This window comes from Astyanax mexicanus, chromosome 1 (genome assembly GCF_023375975.1).
Source record: "Astyanax mexicanus isolate ESR-SI-001 chromosome 1, AstMex3_surface, whole genome shotgun sequence".
Classification (NCBI taxonomy): Eukaryota; Metazoa; Chordata; class Actinopteri; order Characiformes; family Acestrorhamphidae; genus Astyanax; species Astyanax mexicanus.
In genome coordinates, this window is record NC_064408.1 from 2,680,258 (window position 1) to 2,699,383 (window position 19,126).

At 35.8% G+C, this 19,126-nt stretch overlaps 2 protein-coding genes across 5 annotated transcripts in view; one reads left to right on the forward strand and one right to left on the reverse strand.

The window, feature by feature from the left end:
* The window catches only part of rnf167 (ring finger protein 167), a 222,450-nt gene that overhangs the window by 138,311 nt on the left and 65,013 nt on the right, over window positions 1-19,126 (forward strand). The window lies entirely within an intron of this gene.
* LOC111188488 (tripartite motif-containing protein 16-like) lies at window positions 2,232-17,712 on the reverse strand. Of its 3 annotated transcripts, XM_049465225.1 has the most exons (7): window positions 16,959-17,701; window positions 5,808-5,851; window positions 4,948-5,043; window positions 4,528-4,761; window positions 4,070-4,229; window positions 3,885-3,953; window positions 2,232-3,043 (listed from the first exon to the last, which is right to left on the reverse strand). In XM_049465225.1, exons 1-7 carry the CDS (start codon window positions 17,491-17,493, stop codon window positions 2,466-2,468), a joined length of 1,716 nt encoding a protein of 571 aa, XP_049321182.1. In that variant the 5' UTR covers window positions 17,494-17,701; the 3' UTR covers window positions 2,232-2,465. The 3 variants fall into 3 exon arrangements, with proteins under 3 accessions (XP_049321182.1, XP_049321181.1, XP_049321183.1); XM_049465224.1 differs by lacking the exon at window positions 5,808-5,851 and having other exon boundaries at window positions 16,915-17,699; XM_049465226.1 differs by lacking the exons at window positions 2,232-3,043; window positions 3,885-3,953; window positions 4,070-4,229; ... (1 more) ...; window positions 4,948-5,043; window positions 5,808-5,851 and adding exons at window positions 12,215-12,798; window positions 14,962-15,030; window positions 15,147-15,306; window positions 15,605-15,838; window positions 16,022-16,117 and having other exon boundaries at window positions 16,915-17,712.

Genomic DNA, 19,126 nt, shown 5'->3' on the forward strand with positions numbered 1-19,126 from the left:
ATCACCTAATATTTAAAACATTATCCAGAAGTTTTCATTGCAGTATATTGTTTTTTTTGTTGTGATTTATTGCTCTCATCACTGACCTCGCATGTAAAGCCAGTGTTGTGCTGAATTCAGCACCCCCGCCAGGAAAAGCACCCTCTTCTTGGCGTTAACATTACATAGAAAATGGAAATACCCAAGATACTGTTCTAAGCTATGCTGACTCGTAAGAAGTAAGGAAAAAAGAAACCTGCAGCCTCTCCCGAGAGAGGGTGCTTTTCCTGGCGGGGGTGCTGTTGAATTCAGCACCATAGCAGTGCCTAAATCTGCACCCCCTCTCTGCAGCATCTTCCTGATAAAATTGGAAATAATTGCTTAAGCTAACTTTAATTATAAATGCGCCTCAGAGAGGTTTTTTGATTTTTATGGCGGGGTGCATATTTTGGCACGCTTTCAAAATAAACGTTTATATTAAACAATTTCTGCTTTTCTGCTGTATCTTTTTTTGTCCAAATCAATGATTTATTCTCAACTTTGTTTTTTAGTACATTTATCACTACTCTGTACTGTTGTTGTTTTAATACAAATTAACAACAAAAAAAAGACATGCCAAGAATTGCAGAAAAACACACAGAAGATATTCTACGCCACACTGCACTATATTTATTAATTTTCTCTGTCATTTTATATTTACAGCATTTATCTGACAGTTTTATCTATGAGTGAAATACATCTGAATCATTGTTAAACACGTAGGAGAACACAGGAAAAGTGGGTGTTACTATGACAAATAACTATTTTATACACAGAACCAGTCAAAAGTTTGACACATCTTCTCATGATTCATTTACTTAATGTATTTTCTACACTGTAGATTAATATTAAAGACATGAAAGGGACATATATGTAAACTATATGTAGTAAAGAGTATAAAACTGTTATTCCTCCACATTAATCCCCTGATCTAAAGCTGATGAACTGAGATGGTGATTTGAGGTGATTTAACTGGGATGAGCTGGATCTTCACAGCGTGAAAGAAAAGCAGCAGCTATTGCTCAGCACCTCCAGGAACTCCTTCCTTCAAGATGCTGAGGAAACTATTCCAGGTGACTCTCCCTCATGAAGACACTGAGATAAAATCTCACCAAGAGTCTGCAGATCTGAACTCAAAGATAAATGTATAAAGTATAAAACATTCTGCTTTATTTAACAAAAATATTCTTTTTATTTAGTAAATAATTTAGCATGTGTTCCTGTATAGCTTTAATATAGTCTTCAACTTTCAGCAACTTCAGCATTCACTTTCTAAAATTAAAGTAAAATCCAGAACAAGTAGTTAAACACTATTTTTGATTTTATCTCACCCATTATACCAGAAAATATGAGTCCAAAATGAATAGGGTTAAAAGTAGCTAAACGGATAAAAAATAAAATAGTTACAATTCACTTATTAAACATGTTTTAGGCAGTAAAGGTGCTGCATTCCTGTTACTGTGAGCTGATTCTGGAGTTACAGCCAGAGCTCTGAGTTTAAAAGATTTATTATAACTGGAATTTAAAAGCTTTAAATTTTATGTTTTTTATATATTTGGTGGTCAAACAAACCGAGAAGAGATTCTCGAGTGTAAATTCTCCTCTGTTTTAGAGATTCTCTGATTGGTTCTCCATAAACCAGCTCTTTAGAACGGTCAATAAATCAATAAATCATTTTTCAATCCGATTAATAACATGATAGAAAATCTATCTATCTATCTATCTATCTATCTATCTATCTATCTATCTATCTATCTATCTATCTATCTATCAACAGTATAATGACAATTTAGCTAATAAGAGAAATGTATATAATTATTAAAATAGTATAACCATGTGATGAATAGGATATAAAATATCCTTATATTAAAACTGAACATTTCAGATGCGTACAGATAAAAGAACAAAGTCAGAGAAGATCAAAAAGCTGCAAAGGGCATTGAGAATGAAGTTAGAAATATTGAATGTGCAAAAAAAAAGTGCAAACTGTATATATTATAATAAATAGTTTCCATTTTTAATATGGGAGTATTCGTTTAATAAACTGGAAATGAAGAATTAAACTACCTATCTTCTTAACACTCCACTACTTTTCCCCATTTTAACCCGTTTTCTCACCGTCCTGTTACCCCAATATTACAGAAGCTCATATTTTGAGTTAATATTGATACATAATGTTGTTTTAATGACAAGAAACACAATGAAGAAATTCCCCTCCACGCTGTAGTTTATTGATTAATTTCACACAATTATGATGTTTTACAACATTTTACATTTACAGAATTATTCTAACTCTTATCCAGAGTGATTTACATCTGAATCCTCTCACACAATTAGTAGAATATATAAAGTTCACACTGGCGCATATACCTTTACTTTTGTAGAAAATGACAACTAATGAATTCACCCAAAAATCCATCACAATCATTTTTAACTGAAAGAAAAATCTACTTTATTTCACTTCTAATCTCTACCAAGTCACACAGTTTCACTGATGACCCAGAACCAAACCTGAACCCGGCGTAGAGGGGCTGTGTGAAGGTGGTTTGGACGGTGTGTATGAGGGTCACTGTGTTTGAGATGTTGTAGAAGGACAGAGTTCCTGCACTGTGGTCCACGTACACTCCTACTCTGTAGGATGATGATTTGAATGGGAGTTTGGTCTCAATGTTGTTGTGCCAGAATGAGGCACGATAATAACTAGAAAAAGAATCATAATAAACATAAGAATGCTCCAGACTCCAGGACTGATCGTTGCGTCCAAACATACTCTCATCACCCCCTTTCCTGCTGATCCCTTTATATGAGACTGAACTGGATCCAGCACTCTTACCACTCCAGTTCACCTCCCAGTAAGCTCGTCCACACACACTCTCCTTACTCATCACCTGAGTTCTGTAGTCAAATCTCTCTGGATGATCAGGATACCGATCCTCTGATTGTTTCAACCACACCTTTCTCTTATTCTCAGACAGACTGAGGTAATGATGCAGTGTGTTGGGATCCAGATGTAGCTGACAGAAATCTAAAAAAGGAGAAAACATACATTTTACTCTTATTTACCACTTATTTGCACAGCCTAAAAAAAAAAACATAAAATATAATACTCATCAGTCACCACTGTTTGAGGTCTACAAAAAATCGGTTCTTATTTTTGATACATTAATGCAGAGACCCTCTCTCTCACTCTCTCTCTCTCTCTCCCTCTCTCTCTATTTCTATTTCTTATTCTTATTTCTAGCCTGTGATATAATAATACAGTAAAAAAAAGCATTTTAAGAACTTGATAATGATTTTAATTCAATTTTAAGTGATTGACACCACTAATATAAATGCAATGTAATTAAATATATTATATAATTATACATTTTACATTTAAATACCTATTATTAAAAGCTTTAGAAACTCTGGTAAATTACATTGTTTCAAAATATGTGCACTGTTTAATATTTGCACTGGTAATGCTTTTGTTTGTTACACATTGTGTAAGAATAATTATCGCTTTTTGTATTTTTTTGTTACAAGTAAAATTAAGAAAAATGTGTCGTTTGGCAATTGATATCAAATTCAAAGTATCGTATCATTATTAGTATCAGAATTGGGAATATTTAAACAATACCCAACCTTAATGCTCATTACTTTTAAACAAGAATGGACCAAATCCAAGCTTTAAATGAGGGCAGTGTAATGGAGAATGAGAACAGGGTGCAAATATTAGTAAATGGGCTGATAGATTGTGTTAACTGTACTGTGGATATGTTATTCTCAGAGAGGGTAAATTAATGCACATAGTCCTTTTTTAATTTTTCAAATGTGTATAATATAATTTATTTGTGTGTATGTGTGTGTGTGTGTTTTGTACATACACTGCAGAAAATCAGATCTGGTCTTTGGCTCCGGGGCTGAAACGGTCTGAAGAACACCAACTGTGGAACCTAAAACAGAACAGGACAAGATGAAAAAATCACACAGAAGAAAAGAGGGGTGTGGTCTCTGAGATCTGTATCTGGGATCACCCTATCAGAGTGAAGTGGGCGTGTTCTTCTCTTACTCTGTGCAGGAACTACGCTGAATTCCCAGTTGTAGAATTGCTCCAGTCGATCCTTCAGGTCAGTGAGGGATTTCTTCACTCCATCAAGTGAGAGCTGGTGATGGATGGAGATGCTGGATGAATCCTCAGGTTCAGAAGAAACACGGAGAGTCTGGAAACTCTACAGAGATAAAACAAGAAGATTATAAAATACACATTATTAGTCCATAATTATGTGATTAGTGAATTATTATACTACACACAGCTTGAATAATCTCAACCAATAGAACATGAGCTAAAGGTCATCATTGGTCTGGAATAAATGGGTACATTATACGGTGCATCCCAGACCAAATTAGACCTAAACCCACTGCAGATTTCAGACATTTAGTGCTGCCTTAATCAACTTTTAAAAAGAAGAATTTTAGAATTTGAAACTCTCAGAGGAGCGTGTCCCTCTGTAGATCAGTGATGGATACCTGGAGGAAAGAGATGTGATCTTCAGTTTGGGAAAGCTGGTTCAGCTCAGTGTTCTTCCTCTTCAGATCAGAAATCTGCTGCTCCAGTTTCTCCAGGAGTTCTTCAGCTTCACTCAGTCCAGTCTCCTCCTGATCTCTGATCAGCTCCATTACCTCAGAGCGCTTTTTCTCAATGGAGCGGATCATCTCAGTAAAGATCTTCTCACTGTCCTCCACCGCTGCCTGAGCAGAGATCTGTCAGCACACAAAGAGACAGAGCATATTTTAATTCAATTTTAACCATGATTCCAGAAGATCTCAGACAAAAAACACACTTTACACAACATGACCTGTCCATGTGCATTTGTTTATATTTTTAGACTGGGACATGGCTTGAACTTTGCAGAATGTAAATCCATGATTATTCTACTCATTACTCACCTTAAGAGTGTTAATCTCCGTCTTCAGCTCCTGCAGCTTCTTCTCTTTCCTCTGGAGTTTCCTCTGAAGTTTCTCCTGTATCTCCTTTATCTCACTCTGATGAGAAATAAATCATACTGAAGTTTACTCTTCTTTAAAAGAACACAAACTGTGAAAAGCTGGAAGATGGGCATGTTAGACAGATTAACTTGCTTCACATGTTCTGAGTGGTGATGCATTTAACAAGTAGTTCTGTAACTAACTCTAGGAGTTTAACCTGTTTTTAGTTCAATTGACTCAATGGGTGATTCTAAAATACATACTGTTATATTTAAATGGTATTAGGCAGAACAATGTGTCACACCTGGTGCAGAATGTGCTTCTATGTGGTCACTCAGCTCTAGACTCCATTGCCCAGAATGCACCACACACTGACATCACTCACTCACACAGACACAGCACATGACTGATCACTTGAAACGCACCAGAGCACCTGAATACTGATTTCACCTGTTCACCTAACTATATATACCCCTGCACTTCAATCACTCACTGCCAGGTATAAGATTGGTTCCGTCTGTTTTTACAAAGTGTTAATCTTACCCATGTTTTTGTTTTCTCCCCATTCTTGGTATATTTACGACCTTTTGTATTGGCCTTTCAGTAATAAATTGGATTGCTCATTTTTAATAAAGCATTTTTATTGTATCTGTGCATGTCTCTCTTTTTTTAATATTAATTTCCATCTTTAAAAGTTAAAAACAAGGTATTTCAAAACAAAAGTCTTAAGGTGATTTAAGCTTTGTTGATTAGTGTGCTGCATTTTTTTTAGAATTTTAATGTTTATCATTAAATGATTCTAATAAAGTTTTAGTTCTCACCTGTTTCTGGGTTCTTTCTGCCACAGCTGCTACTGTATCGTGACCTTTGTGTTCATGCATCGTACACATATAACAGATAGGACTGTTATCAGTTCTGCAGTAGATCTCGAAGGGTTTGTCGTGTTGGGAGCAGATCTTCTCTTGGAGCTGTTTGGAAGCTTTGACCAGCTTGTGTTTTTGAAAAGCAGGAACTTCATAGTGAGGTTTAAGATGAGTTTCACAAAAGGAGGCCAGACACGTCAGACAGGATTTCACAGCTCTGAGTTTTCTCCCAGTGCAGACATCACACTCCACCTTTCCAGATCCAGCAGGAGAAGCAGCTTGAAGATCTGTCTTCTTCAGTTTCTCCAATATTAGATTTACAATGTAGCTTATGTGTAAAACAGGTCTTGGAGTGAAGGTCTCGTTGCACTGAGGGCAGCTGTAGATCCCCCTCTGATCCTCCTGATCCCAGCAGTTGTTGATACACACCATACAGAAAGTGTGTCCACAGGGAACAGTCACTGGATTCTTCAGAACATCCAGACAGATTGAACAGCAGAACTCGTCCTGATCTGATAAAATACCAGCCTCTGCCATTTTCCTGTACTTTACAGAGAAAGAGAGAGAGAGAGAGAGAGAGAGAGAGAGAGAGCAGCACTCTGAGATAAGTTTCGTTTCTTCTGAACTGAGACACTTCCTGCTTCTGTGGTGGTTTATAGAGAGGGAGGTGGAGACAGGGAGAACTAGAGAGAGAAAGGAGGAGACACAGTTCTGTAGGACTGGGAATGTTTGACATAACATGATTATGAATAAACTACCTGATGCCTTTTCCACAGTTTTAACAGAGTTTGGGGAATATTTTGGGTCTAAAATGTAATGTATTTTGTTCCTGGTTGTGGGAAACATACAGAGCTAAAGAGTGCACTACACCTCTAGTGCTGAGAGAGTGATGAGATAACTCTAACCGGCTAGATTAGCTCAGCTAACGCTAACCGGCTAACCGGCTACCCACCTTTACACTCACTTCTTAATTACCATTCCACCTTAAATAATTCCACCTTAACGCATTTCACACCAAACAGCGAGTAAAGCGAACTAAACACACATAAAATGGAGTTTTTACTGGAACTTAAGTAAACCGGCGTCTTATTAAATAATCCTTCACTAAATTAACCATTTATTCGCAGTAAGTAAACACACAAAACTGCAGAAAAACATACCTTCTCTTAAAGCGGCTTTTCCACACTTTCAGTCCCTGAAACCCCGCCCACAGGGAGGGGCGTGTTCTATTAAATATAAAATAACCTTTATTTTATTTTGCATTTATCAGTGTGGATAATTTGCTTTAAATAAAGAGAACATAAAATAAAACAACGAACTTACAAAACAAACAAAATGACTAAAATAATATTAATGTAATAATCTCATCTCTCTCTTTTCACTGTGAATCAGTCCTGCGACTGAAAACTAAAAAAATATATATATAAAAAATGTTAAGAACAGTATATAGAATTATTATACAGTGTTATAGTATAAATGTGTAGCACACAACTCTGAAACTCATGATTTGTTTTATACTTTAATAATTTATATTATTATTGAATAATTCTATATTTACTTGAATATTATGTATTTATTTTGTTCTTAGCAATTTGACACCACATTGGTTTTGTTGTTTTATTTTATCTCATTGTTTGAGTCCAATATGAATGGGTTCCTATGGAGCAACTGAGTTTATTCATATTTGATCATTTTATACTAAAAAATGTTCTGATTTTCTCAACACAGAACAATATCAAATGTTTCAGCACTGTAGACATATTTTATAAACCTTTTACAATCCAGTTATAAACATTGGAATAAAATATATAAAGAAATAGGTAACACTTTATAATACTGTTCCATAGTTAATAGGTAACTAAGCAGGAACTAAGCAGTAACTAATTAATAGTGCTGCATTAACACCTAAATATTTTCTATTAACTACCAGGGAGTCCTGAATAATTACTCAGTAGATAGTACTGAACTAATGATTATAGTAGTTCACTATTAACTCCACAATAATTACTGAGACTTACATATCTCTCAGAGAACTACTTACTAATGATGTCTTCTTTATAATAACTACTTATTAATTACTGCTCAAATCAACATTAATTACTGAAAACCCTTACATGCCACCTGGGGAACTATAGATCTAAATCAGTCTACACAAACAATTATTTGATCAGTGGTGATATTAAAGGCATATTTGAAGCCAGTGACACCATTTGTAGTAGTAGTGACATTAATTACCTTATTATCATCATTATCTTCCAAATATTAGCAACATATAGTAAAATACTACAGTGTGTTGTAATCTGCTTAAACTTTATAACGTAATATTATTACATAGTAGACATTATTTATGTTCTCCAGAAGGCATCTAAGACTCTAAGACTGACTGTACTCAATTTTGTTTTAATGGTCACTGCTTTAATTTTAAGCACCAACCTTATAAACGTTCATCTTCAGCCTTGCAGTCTCACAGTTTTTAGTGCGCATTATTAGGGTAATTACGGTAATTCCACAGCGCTGGACCGCTAGCCTCTATCAGTGTGTTTATCTGCTGCAGGTTATTCTATCAGTGGTGATATTAAAGTCAGTGACACCACTTATCATATATTAACCTTACTTACCTTAGTATGCTCAATATCTTCCAAATGTTAGACACACTGAAATGTGCAGTAGTCTGCTTAACCCCCATTTTTTGTAATATTCTGTCAGTGTGTTACAGGTGTTTATTCTAAACCTGTGCTCTTCTTCAGTCCTCCTGGAGATGTGCTCAGTAGAAGTGATGGCTCACATACAGCTTTACTCTAGGCTGTGTCCTACATCCTTATTCTGGAGGAAATCATGTTTAAATGAATAAATATTTGTGTTAGATAACGAACTAGGTGTCCCTGTGTTCTTCATAGATAATTAATAAGGGGTCCCTGTCTTCTTTTTTCGGGAGTTAACAGCAGCACATAGTAACCCATTACTAATTACTGAGGGGTTACTGTGTTCTTCTTTAGGAGTTACTGCAAATCATACCACAGTATTATAAAGTGAGAAACATGTTAACTAATTACTAATTACTGAGGAGTTACTGTGTTCTTCTTTAGGAGTTACTGTAGATCATACCACAGTATTATAAAGTGAGAAACATGGTAACTAATTACTAATTACTGAGGAGTTACTGCAAATCATACCACAGTATTATAAAGTGAGAAACATGTTAACTAATTACTAATTACTGAGGAGTTACTGTGTTCTTCTTTAGGAGTTACTGTAAATCATACCACAGTATTATAAAGTGAGAAACATGGTAACTAATTACTAATGACTGAGGAGTTACTGTGTTCTTCTTTAGGAGTTACGGCAGATCATGTCACAGTATTATAAAGGGAAATATACATTAATAATAATAATAATAATAATAATAATAATAATAATAATAATAATAATAATAATAACACACATTTAACCTAGCTTACTAACACACACACATTTAACCTAGTTAACTAACACACACACATTTCCCCTAGCTAACTTAGCTTGCTAACTAACACACATATAACCTAGCTAACTAACCCACACATAAAAGTTAACTTAGCTAGCAAACGAACACACATAACCTAGCTAACTAACACACATTTAAACTAGCTAACTAACACACACATAACCTAGTTAACTTAGCCAGTTAACTAACACACACATAACCTAGCTAACTTAGCTGGCTAACGCTAACTACACACACAACTTAGCTAACTTAGCTAGCTAACACACATCCTAAAACTGTTTAACAACCCACAAAGAGTCCTCCTCTGATCCGGGGGTAAAATCAGCTGGAAAAGATCTCAATATCTTGATTACTAGTTTATTTTCAATCAAATACAGAAATATGAAAGCAGCAGAGTCTCTCTTAATCCTCCTCCATCAGCAGCATCAGCACAGCAGAGAATTTACACGAAGGACCAGGAGAGCTGCGTCCGCTGTGAAATTACCGTAATTACCCTAATAATGCGCAGTGAAATAAATCTCTGTGAGACTGCAAAGGCTGAAGATGCACTTTTATAAGGCTGATACCTAGTATTAAAGCAATGATTGTTACATTATTACAGTCTTACAGTCATTCTTAGAGTCTTAGATGCCTTCTGGAGAACTTTCATCAATGTCTTCTATGCAATAATATTACGTTATAATGTTGTTTTTTTCTTCCAAAAATGATGGTTAAGCAGAGTAATACACACTGTAGTATTTTATTATATGTTGCTAATATTTGGAAGGAACTGAGGATAATAAGGTAATTAAGGTTACCACTACTACAAATGGTGTCACTTGCTTAATACAAAAATGCTTTCAATTATTATGCATTTAACTCAAATATGTCTGATTTAGATCTATAGTTCCCCAGGTGGCATGTAAGGGTTTTCAGTAGTTAATGTTGATTTGAGCAGTAATTAATAAGTAGTTATTATAAAGAAGACATCATTAGTAAGTAGTTCTCCGAGAGATATGTAAGTCTCAGTAATTATTGTGGAGTTAATAGTGAACTATTATAATCATTAGTTCAGTACTATCTACTGAGTAATTATTCAGTACTCCCTGGTAGTTAATAGAAAATATTTAGGTGTTAATGCAGCACTATTAATTAGTTACTGCTTAGTTCCTGCTTAGTTACCTATTAACTATGGAACAGTATTATAAAGTGTTACCAAGAAATATGCAGGCTATTTAAATTATATTTTCTTTTTTGCTTTTTATTTTAAAAGAAATACTTTATTCTACTTTATAAATTAGAGGAAGTGTAGCTAAACAGTATTTTTAACTTTATACCTCCTCCATTATACCAGAAAATGTAATTCCTATCCGCTAGAGGGAGCCCGCGAGTGAGTCCAAAATGAATGGGGTTAAATGGAGCTAAACGGTTAAAAACTTAATTAAAAAATAAAATAGTTACAATCCACTTAGTCCGGATATTATTTTAATTTAGGACAGTACAATGATGTATTTAGTTAAAGAAGCAACGAAATCCTACCTGTATATTTTAGTTTTTTCTACATTAAACATGTTTTAGGCAGTAAAGGTGCTGCATTACTGCTACTGTGAGCTGATTCTGGAGTTACAGACAGAGCTCTGAGTTTAAAAGGTTTATTATAACTGGAGTTTAAAAGCTTTAAATTTTATGTATTTTATATATTTGATGGTCAAACAAACCGATAAGAGATTCTCTAGTGTGAATTCTCCTCTGTATTAGAGATTCTCTAGTTGGTTCTCCATAAATCAGCTCTGGTTACGTGTGAATCCCGTAACTCGTGTGTTTACACACTGAACCGATTCTTTAGAACTGTCCGAATCAATGAATCATTTCTCAAACCCATTAATAACATGATAGCAGAAAACACAACACACACATAAAGAGCAGCGTTTCATCAGAGTTTCAACAGCATAATGACAATTTAGCTAATTATTAGCTAATATTATAACCATGTGAAGAATAGAATATAAGAGATCTGTACATTAAAAATAAAACATTTTAGATGCGTCCAGATAAAATGACCGAGTCAGAGAAGATTTTTTAAAGACTTTAAAAAGCTGCAAAGCATCGAGAATGAAGTTTTACACTACTTTACTCCATTTCTTTACCGCCCTGTTATTCCAATATTACATTAGTCCATATTTTAAGCTAATATTGATACATAATGTTGTTTTAATGACAAGAAACACAATGAAGAAATTCCCCTCCACACTGTAGTTTATTGATTAATTTCACACAAGTATGATGTTTTAACATTTTACATTTACAGAACTGTTCTAACTCTTATCCAGAGAGACAATTGTTAATATAGCAATCAACAGCTATTATTAAATGTATATCTGAACATATTTAATATTAGACAGGGATTATCTGACAGTCTATAGTCCGTTATACATGAGTGCTACATGCTAACATCAATACTATACTCTGACAGTTAGCTAATTAGCAAGCTAAAGGCTACACAGATAAAAACATCCAACATATATATAACAGAATAACACACTCCGTTCTAAATGTAAGTTTAGAAAATATTTTTTTCCAACTTTCTTCAGTACAGTTTTATTCATTAAGGTTAGGTAATTAATGAAAACAATTGAAAAAAATGTAATGTAATCAATCTCTGCCCTGTATTCTTTTTCCATCTTGCCAACCCAATACATAGAACTGTCAAAAAAAAAAGCCTGTTGTAGCAGCGCAGCACTAATTCCACTATTCACCCTGGATTAAGTATATTACTCTAACAATGTTTTACTTTATATTCACCCTTTAAACTGCCTTTATTCCTTTACTTTTATATAAATATTACAACTAATAAATGCACCCCAACATCCACCACAATAAGTTTTAATTGAAAATCAAAACTAATAATACAAAATAATTACTTTATTTCACTCTTTAACTCTACCAGGTCATACAGTTTCACTGATGACCCAGAACCAATCCTGAACCCGGCGTAGAGGGGCTGAGTGAAGGTGGTGTGAATGGTGTGTATGAGGGTCATAGTTTTTGAGATCTTGTAAAAAGACAGAGTTCCTGCTCTGTGGTCCACGTACACTCCTATTCTGGAGGACAACTGCTGTGAGAATTTAGTCTCAATGTTTTTGTGCCAGAATGAAGCAAAGTAAGAACGAGAATCCCAAGAATCACAATAATAAGACTCCAGACTCCAGGACTGATCGTTGCGTCCAAACTTACTCTCATCATCCCCTTTTCTGCTGATCCCTTTATATGAGACTGAAATGGACCCAAGATTCTTACTCCAGTTCACCTCCCAGTAAGCTCGTCCACACACACTCTCCTTACTCATCACCTGAGTTCTGTAGTCAAATCTCTCCGGATGTTCAGGATACCGATCCTCTGTTTCTTTCAACCACACCTTTCTCTTATTCTCAGACAGACCAAGATAATGATGCAGTGTGTTGGGGTCCAGATTTAGCTGACAGAAATCTAAAAAAGGAGAAAACAGAGTTTTTTACTCTTGTTTACTACTTATTTGCACAGCTCATTGTAGAATTGTAAAGATCACCTTCTGCTAAAATGCACTTTTTCTTGTTCTTTTTGAAATACAGTAGGTTTCTCTAAGTTGTTTATGATGCTGCACACGAAACTCTTCCTTAACCTCTATTGTCTGCAGCAGCTAGTAAAAGAAAAAAAAAAAAACTGGCTAGGAACAGCATGCAGTCCATTCCTGTGTTATTTAGAATTAGTCTATGGAGGAACACCACCAGCCAAGTACAATTGATATAGGTAGGTGTATGTTTAGAACAGTTCTGTTTACACTAGTTAAAAGTAAAATTCCACCCTGGGATGGATTTCTACCTACTGGACCATGACGAGCCACCTCTGTGTGTAACTATAGGTTTAAATAGGATCTCCGGTGGATTTGGTGTTTTCCAGAGACTCTAAGACTAGGTCAGTATAGGCTGAACTGCACTTAGCAGGGCTTTATTACACATGTTGTAAAGTGACATTGCAAAGCCTGTTATTAGTATAAAAATGTCTTTATTTTTAAATGTTTCTAACTGTTGTTCGTCTAGCTGCTTTGCAGTGCAGTTAGCCAATTAGAGGCGATATGCTTGCATAGATGAGTATTCATAAGCAAGTGCCGAAATCCTATCGAAGTCTCTTTTGTCCCTCTCTCTTTATCTCTCTTTAGCCTGTGATATAATAATACAGTAAAAAAAAACCTAAACCACACTACACTATTATTCAAGTAGTTTTATTGTCAATGCTGCATATGTACAGGACATACATAGAATTGAAATTACGTTACTCTCCTTCCCAATTTTACAGCAAGTACAGATAATGGATAATAAAGAAAAATAAAGAAAAAGGGGAGACACTATGTGTACAGTACAGCAGCAGGGACACAGACATACATGAGACAGAACAAGGTGCAGTAGTGGTGGGGGTGAAATAGATATATAAATAGAAATAAAAAGAAATAAATATATAATCTAAATGAGTGGGAGACACTATATGTACAATACAACAAAAACACAATAGACATTTGTGAGACAGAAGATAATAGTGCAATATTAATGGTGATTAAGATCAAGTGACAATATAAATAGAACCCGTATAACAGTAGTGCAATGTTGTATCTAGCTTAAGGCTGGTAAAGTTCTTAAAGTTCCCAGTTCTTGGGGAATTAAAGTGTGTATGACAGTGCAGCGTAACAGTAGTGCAGGTATTGGGTGTGTAGTGCAGGTCCTTTTACAAAAGTTACAGTACTGTGTGTGTTCTAGTGCAGAGTTTCAGTACTGTGTTGGTGGGAGGATGTGGGGTCAGGATGATGAGAGTGTGTGTGCTGTGGGCAGGATTGGGATGGGGGGTAGTGCGGGAAGAGAGTTCAGCATCCTCACAGCCTGATGGATGGGGCTGTCTCGCAGTCTGCTGGTCCTAGACCTGAGACTCCGCAGTCTTCTTATTAATGTCTTATTAATGTCTCTCTTCCAAATATACAGGGAAATACCAGCATTTAAAGAAATTCATCAGGATTTTAATCAAGTGAATGACACTACTACTATGAATATAATTTAATTAAGATTGGCAATCTAATGTTAATTATTTTATTTACATTTAAAAACCTATTAATAAATGCTTAAGAAAATCTGGTCAGTCACATTGTTTAAAACTATCTGCACATTTTAATATTTGCGCTGGTGATTTAAATGCTTTTGACTGTTTCAAGTAATAAAACAATACCTTATATGTATAGTTTCCATATACACATAAATTGAGCAAATAAAATTAAGCAAAAGGAATCGAATTCAGTTCCAGGTATCAGGTATTGTATCAATAGAATGGATCAGAACTTAACAGTAGAATCAATGGACCAAATCCAAGCTTTAAATGAGGGCATTGTAATAGAGAATGAGAACAGGGCGCAAATATTAGTAAATGGTCTGATACATTGTGCTAACTGTAATGCTCAGAAATGGTAAATTTATGTAAATAGTCTTTTTTATAAGGTTAATAGTCTTTTTTATCAATCTGAGTTCCCTAAAAAGCTTTTTCAGTAAATTTTAAAAGAGTATATTGTCTACTAACTCAAATGTGTATAGTATAATTTATGTGTGTGTGTGTGTGTGTGAGTTTTGTACATACACTGCAGAAAATCAGATCTGGTCTTTGGCTCCGGGGCTGAAACTGTCTGAAGAACACCAACTGTGGAACCTAAAACAGAAAAGAACAGGATGAAAGAACCACACAGAAGAAAAGAGGGGTGTGGTCTCTGAGATCTGTATCTGGGATCACCCTATTAGAGTGAAGTGGGCGTGATCTTCTCTTACTCTGTGCAGGAACTACGCTGAATTCCCAGTTGTAGAATTGCTCCAGTCGATCCTTCAGGTCAGTGAGAGATTTCTTCACTCCATCAAGTGAGAGCTGGTGATGGATGGAGATGCTGGATGAATCCTCAGGTTCAGAAGAAACACGGAGAGTCTGGAAACTCTACAGAGAGAAAACAAGAAAATTATAAAATACACATTATTACTCCATAATTATGTGATTAGTGAATGAATACACTACGCACAGCTTGAATAATCTCAACCAATAGAACATGAGCTAAAGGTCATCATTGGTCTGGAATAAATGGGTACATTATACGGTGCATCCCAGACCAAATTAGACCTAAACCCACTGCAGATTTCAGACATTTAGTGCTGCCTTAATCAACTTTTAAAAAGAAGAATTTTAGAATTTGAAACTTTCTGAGGAGCATGTCTCTCTGTAGATCAGTGATGGTTACCTGGAGGAAAGAGATGTGATCTTCAGTTTGGGAAAGCTGGTTCAGCTCAGTGTTCTTCCTCTTCAGATCAGAAATCTGCTGCTCCAGTTTCTCCAGGAGTTCTTCAGCTTCACTCAGTCCAGTCTCCTCCTGATCTCTGATCAGCTCCATTACCTCAGAGCGCTTTTTCTCAATGGAGCGGATCATCTCAGTAAAGATCTTCTCACTGTCCTCCACCGCTGCCTGAGCAGAGACCTATCACACAGAGACAGAGCATATTTTAATTCTATTTTAACCATGATTTCAGAAGATCTCAGCCAAAAAAACACACTTTACACAACATGACCTGTTCATGTTCATTTGTTAATTTTTTTTAGACTGGGACATGGCTTGAACTTTACAGAATGTAAATCCATGGTTATTCTTCTCATTACTCACCTTAAGAGTGTTAATCTCCGTCTTCAGCTCCTGCAGCTTCTTCTCTTTCCTCTGGAGTTTCCTCTGAAGTTTCTCCTGTATCTCCTTTATCTCACTCTGAGGAGAAATAAATCATACTGAAGTTTACTCTTCTTTAAAAGAACACAAACTGTGAAAAGCTGGAAGATGGGCATGTTAGACAGATTGACTTGCTTCACATGTTCTGAGTGGTGATGCATTTAACAAGTAGTTCTGTAACTAACTCTAGGAGTTTAACCTGTTTTTAGTTCAATTGACTCAATGGGTGATTCTAAAATACATATTGTTATATTTAAATGGTATTAGACAGCATAATGTGTCACACCTGGTGCAGAATGTGCTTCTATTCCTTCTACATTTGTGTCTACCAGTGGTCTCTCAGCTCCAGACTCCATTGCCCAGAATGCATCACACACTGACATCACTCACTTACTTCCTCACAGGACACAGCATATGACAGATCACTTAAAACGCCCAGATCACAATCACCTGCATATTGATTTCACCTGTTCACCTAATTATATATCCTCACACTTCAATCACTCACGGCCGAGTATAAGATTGGTTCCGTCTGTCTTTACGAAGTGTTAATCTTGCCCATGTTTTTGTTTTCTGCCCATTCTTGGTATATTTACGACCTTTTGTATTGGCCTTTTAGTAATAAATTGGATTACTCATTTTTAATAAAGCATTTTTATTGTATCTTTGCATGTCTGTCATTTTTTTAAATATTAATTTCCATCTTTAAACGTTAAAAACAAGGTCTTTCAAAACAAAAGTCTTAAGGTGATTTAAGCTTTGTTGATTAGCTTGCTGCATTTTTTAGAATTTTTATGTTTATCATTAAATGATTCTAATAAAGTTCTAGTTCTCACCTGTTTCTGGGTTCTTTCTGCCTCAGCTGCTACTGTATCGTGACCTTTGTGTTCATGCATCGTACACATATAACAGATAGGACTGTTATCGGTTCTGCAGTAGATCTCGATGGGTTTGTCGTGTTGGGAGCAGATCTTCTCTTGGAGCTGTTTGGAAGCTTTGACCAGCTTGTGTTTGTTTAAAGCAGGAGCTTCATAGTGAGGTTTAAGATGAGTTTCACAAAAGGAGGCCAGACACGTCAGACAGGATTTCACAGCTCTGAGTTTTCTCCCAGTGCAGACATCACACTCCACCTTTCCAGATCCAGCAGGAGAAGCAGCTGGAAGATCTGTCTTCTTCAGTTTCTCCAATATTTGATCTACAATGTAGCTCCTGTATAAAACAGGTCTTGGAGTGAAGGTCTCGTTGCACTGAGGGCAGCTGTAGATCCCCCTCTGATCCTCCTGATCCCAGCAGTTGTTGATACACACCATACAGAAAGTGTGTCCACAGGGAACAGTCACTGGATTCTTCAAAACATCCAGACAGACTGAACAGCAGAACTCGTCCTGATCTGATAAAATACCAGCCTCTGCCATTTTCCTGTACTTTACAGAGAGAGAGAGAGAGAGAGAGAGAGAGAGAGAGAGAGAGAGAGAGAGAAAGAAAGAAAGAAAGGGGGAGGGAGAGAGAGAGAGAGAGCAGCACTCTGAGATAAGTTTCGTTTCTTCTGAACTGAGACACTTCCTGCTTCTGTGGTGGTTTATAGAGAGGGAGGTGGAGACAGGGAGAACTAGAGAGAGAAAGGAGGAGACACAGTTCTGTAGGACTGGGAATGTTTGACATAACATGATTATGAATAAACTACCTGATGCCTTTTCCACAGTTTTAACAGAGTTTGGGGAATATTTTGGGTCTAAAATGTAATGTATTTTGTTCCTGGTTGTGGGAAACATACAGAGCTAAAGAGTGCACTACACCTCTAGTGCTGAGAGAGTGATGAGATAACTCTAACCGGCTAGATTAGCTCAGCTAACGCTAACCGGCTACCCACCTTTACTCTCACTTCTTAATTACCATTCCACCTTAAATAATTCCACCTTAAAGCATTTCGCACCAAACAGCGAGTAAAGCGAACTAACGCACAGAAAAATAGAGTTTTTACTGGAACTGAAAGAAGCCGGTGTATTTTAATATAACTTAATCCTTCACAAAATTAACCCATTATTCGTCTAAATAAAGTCATAAAAACTGCAGAAAAACATACCTTCTCTTAAAGCGGTTTTTCCACACTTTCTCTTTCTGAAACCCCGCCCACAGGAAGGGGCGTGTTCTAATAAATATTAACCCCGCCTGGGTCAACAGGTGTAAAAACAAATGCAGCATCACTTACCTTTTCTTATAGCAGCACACCTGGAGAGCCAACCGTAGGTTTAGACCTGCAGTTCTAGACGAGACGTAGTTTTAGACACGCGCCACCTAGCCGCTTGGAATGTAACGACAGCCCACTGCAGTTCTAGACCAGCCGTTATGCAGTCTAGACGTGCTGTAGTTTCAGCAGCTTGAATATATTGTAATAATCAGTTGTATAAAGAGTTTATTTGTTAAATATGCCAATTGATTCACAGTTATTTTAGCCAAATTTATAACTTAATTTATTTGACAAGTTTTAAACTTTACTTTATTTAAATTTAAGTAGTAAGCCCCATTTTTCCATTTTGTTTTAGATAGTTTTGATTAATTTGGAAATTTATAACCCACACACACACACACAACTTGTCTTCTGAAGATATTTTATTTTTAATTACTTGAACGTAAAACTACTGTAGTACTGGCATATTTTGTATTTAAAAAACAGCAAACATGGCTTAATGTCCGCATGCGTTCAGTGAGTAACTATACATTTCCAAAATGTTCGGAGTGCTTTTCTTTTACTCTTATATCTTTTTTGGTATGCAACTAGCAAATTACAAATATGATACTTCTGGTTATTGCCACAGTAATTTGCACTGGAAGAGAGTCTTGTAATTTTTTCTTACTTTTGTACTGTATTAGTATACAGTTTATTAGAACTAACCAATCTGTACACGTTGACTATTTTATCTAGTATAACAATAGTATAGGTGCACCTTGCTTACATTCATTATTAGGTTTACATTAATTATTAGCCATGCATTGCCACTGTAATGACACTGACGTACTAATGATATACCATGATAACAATGACAAATC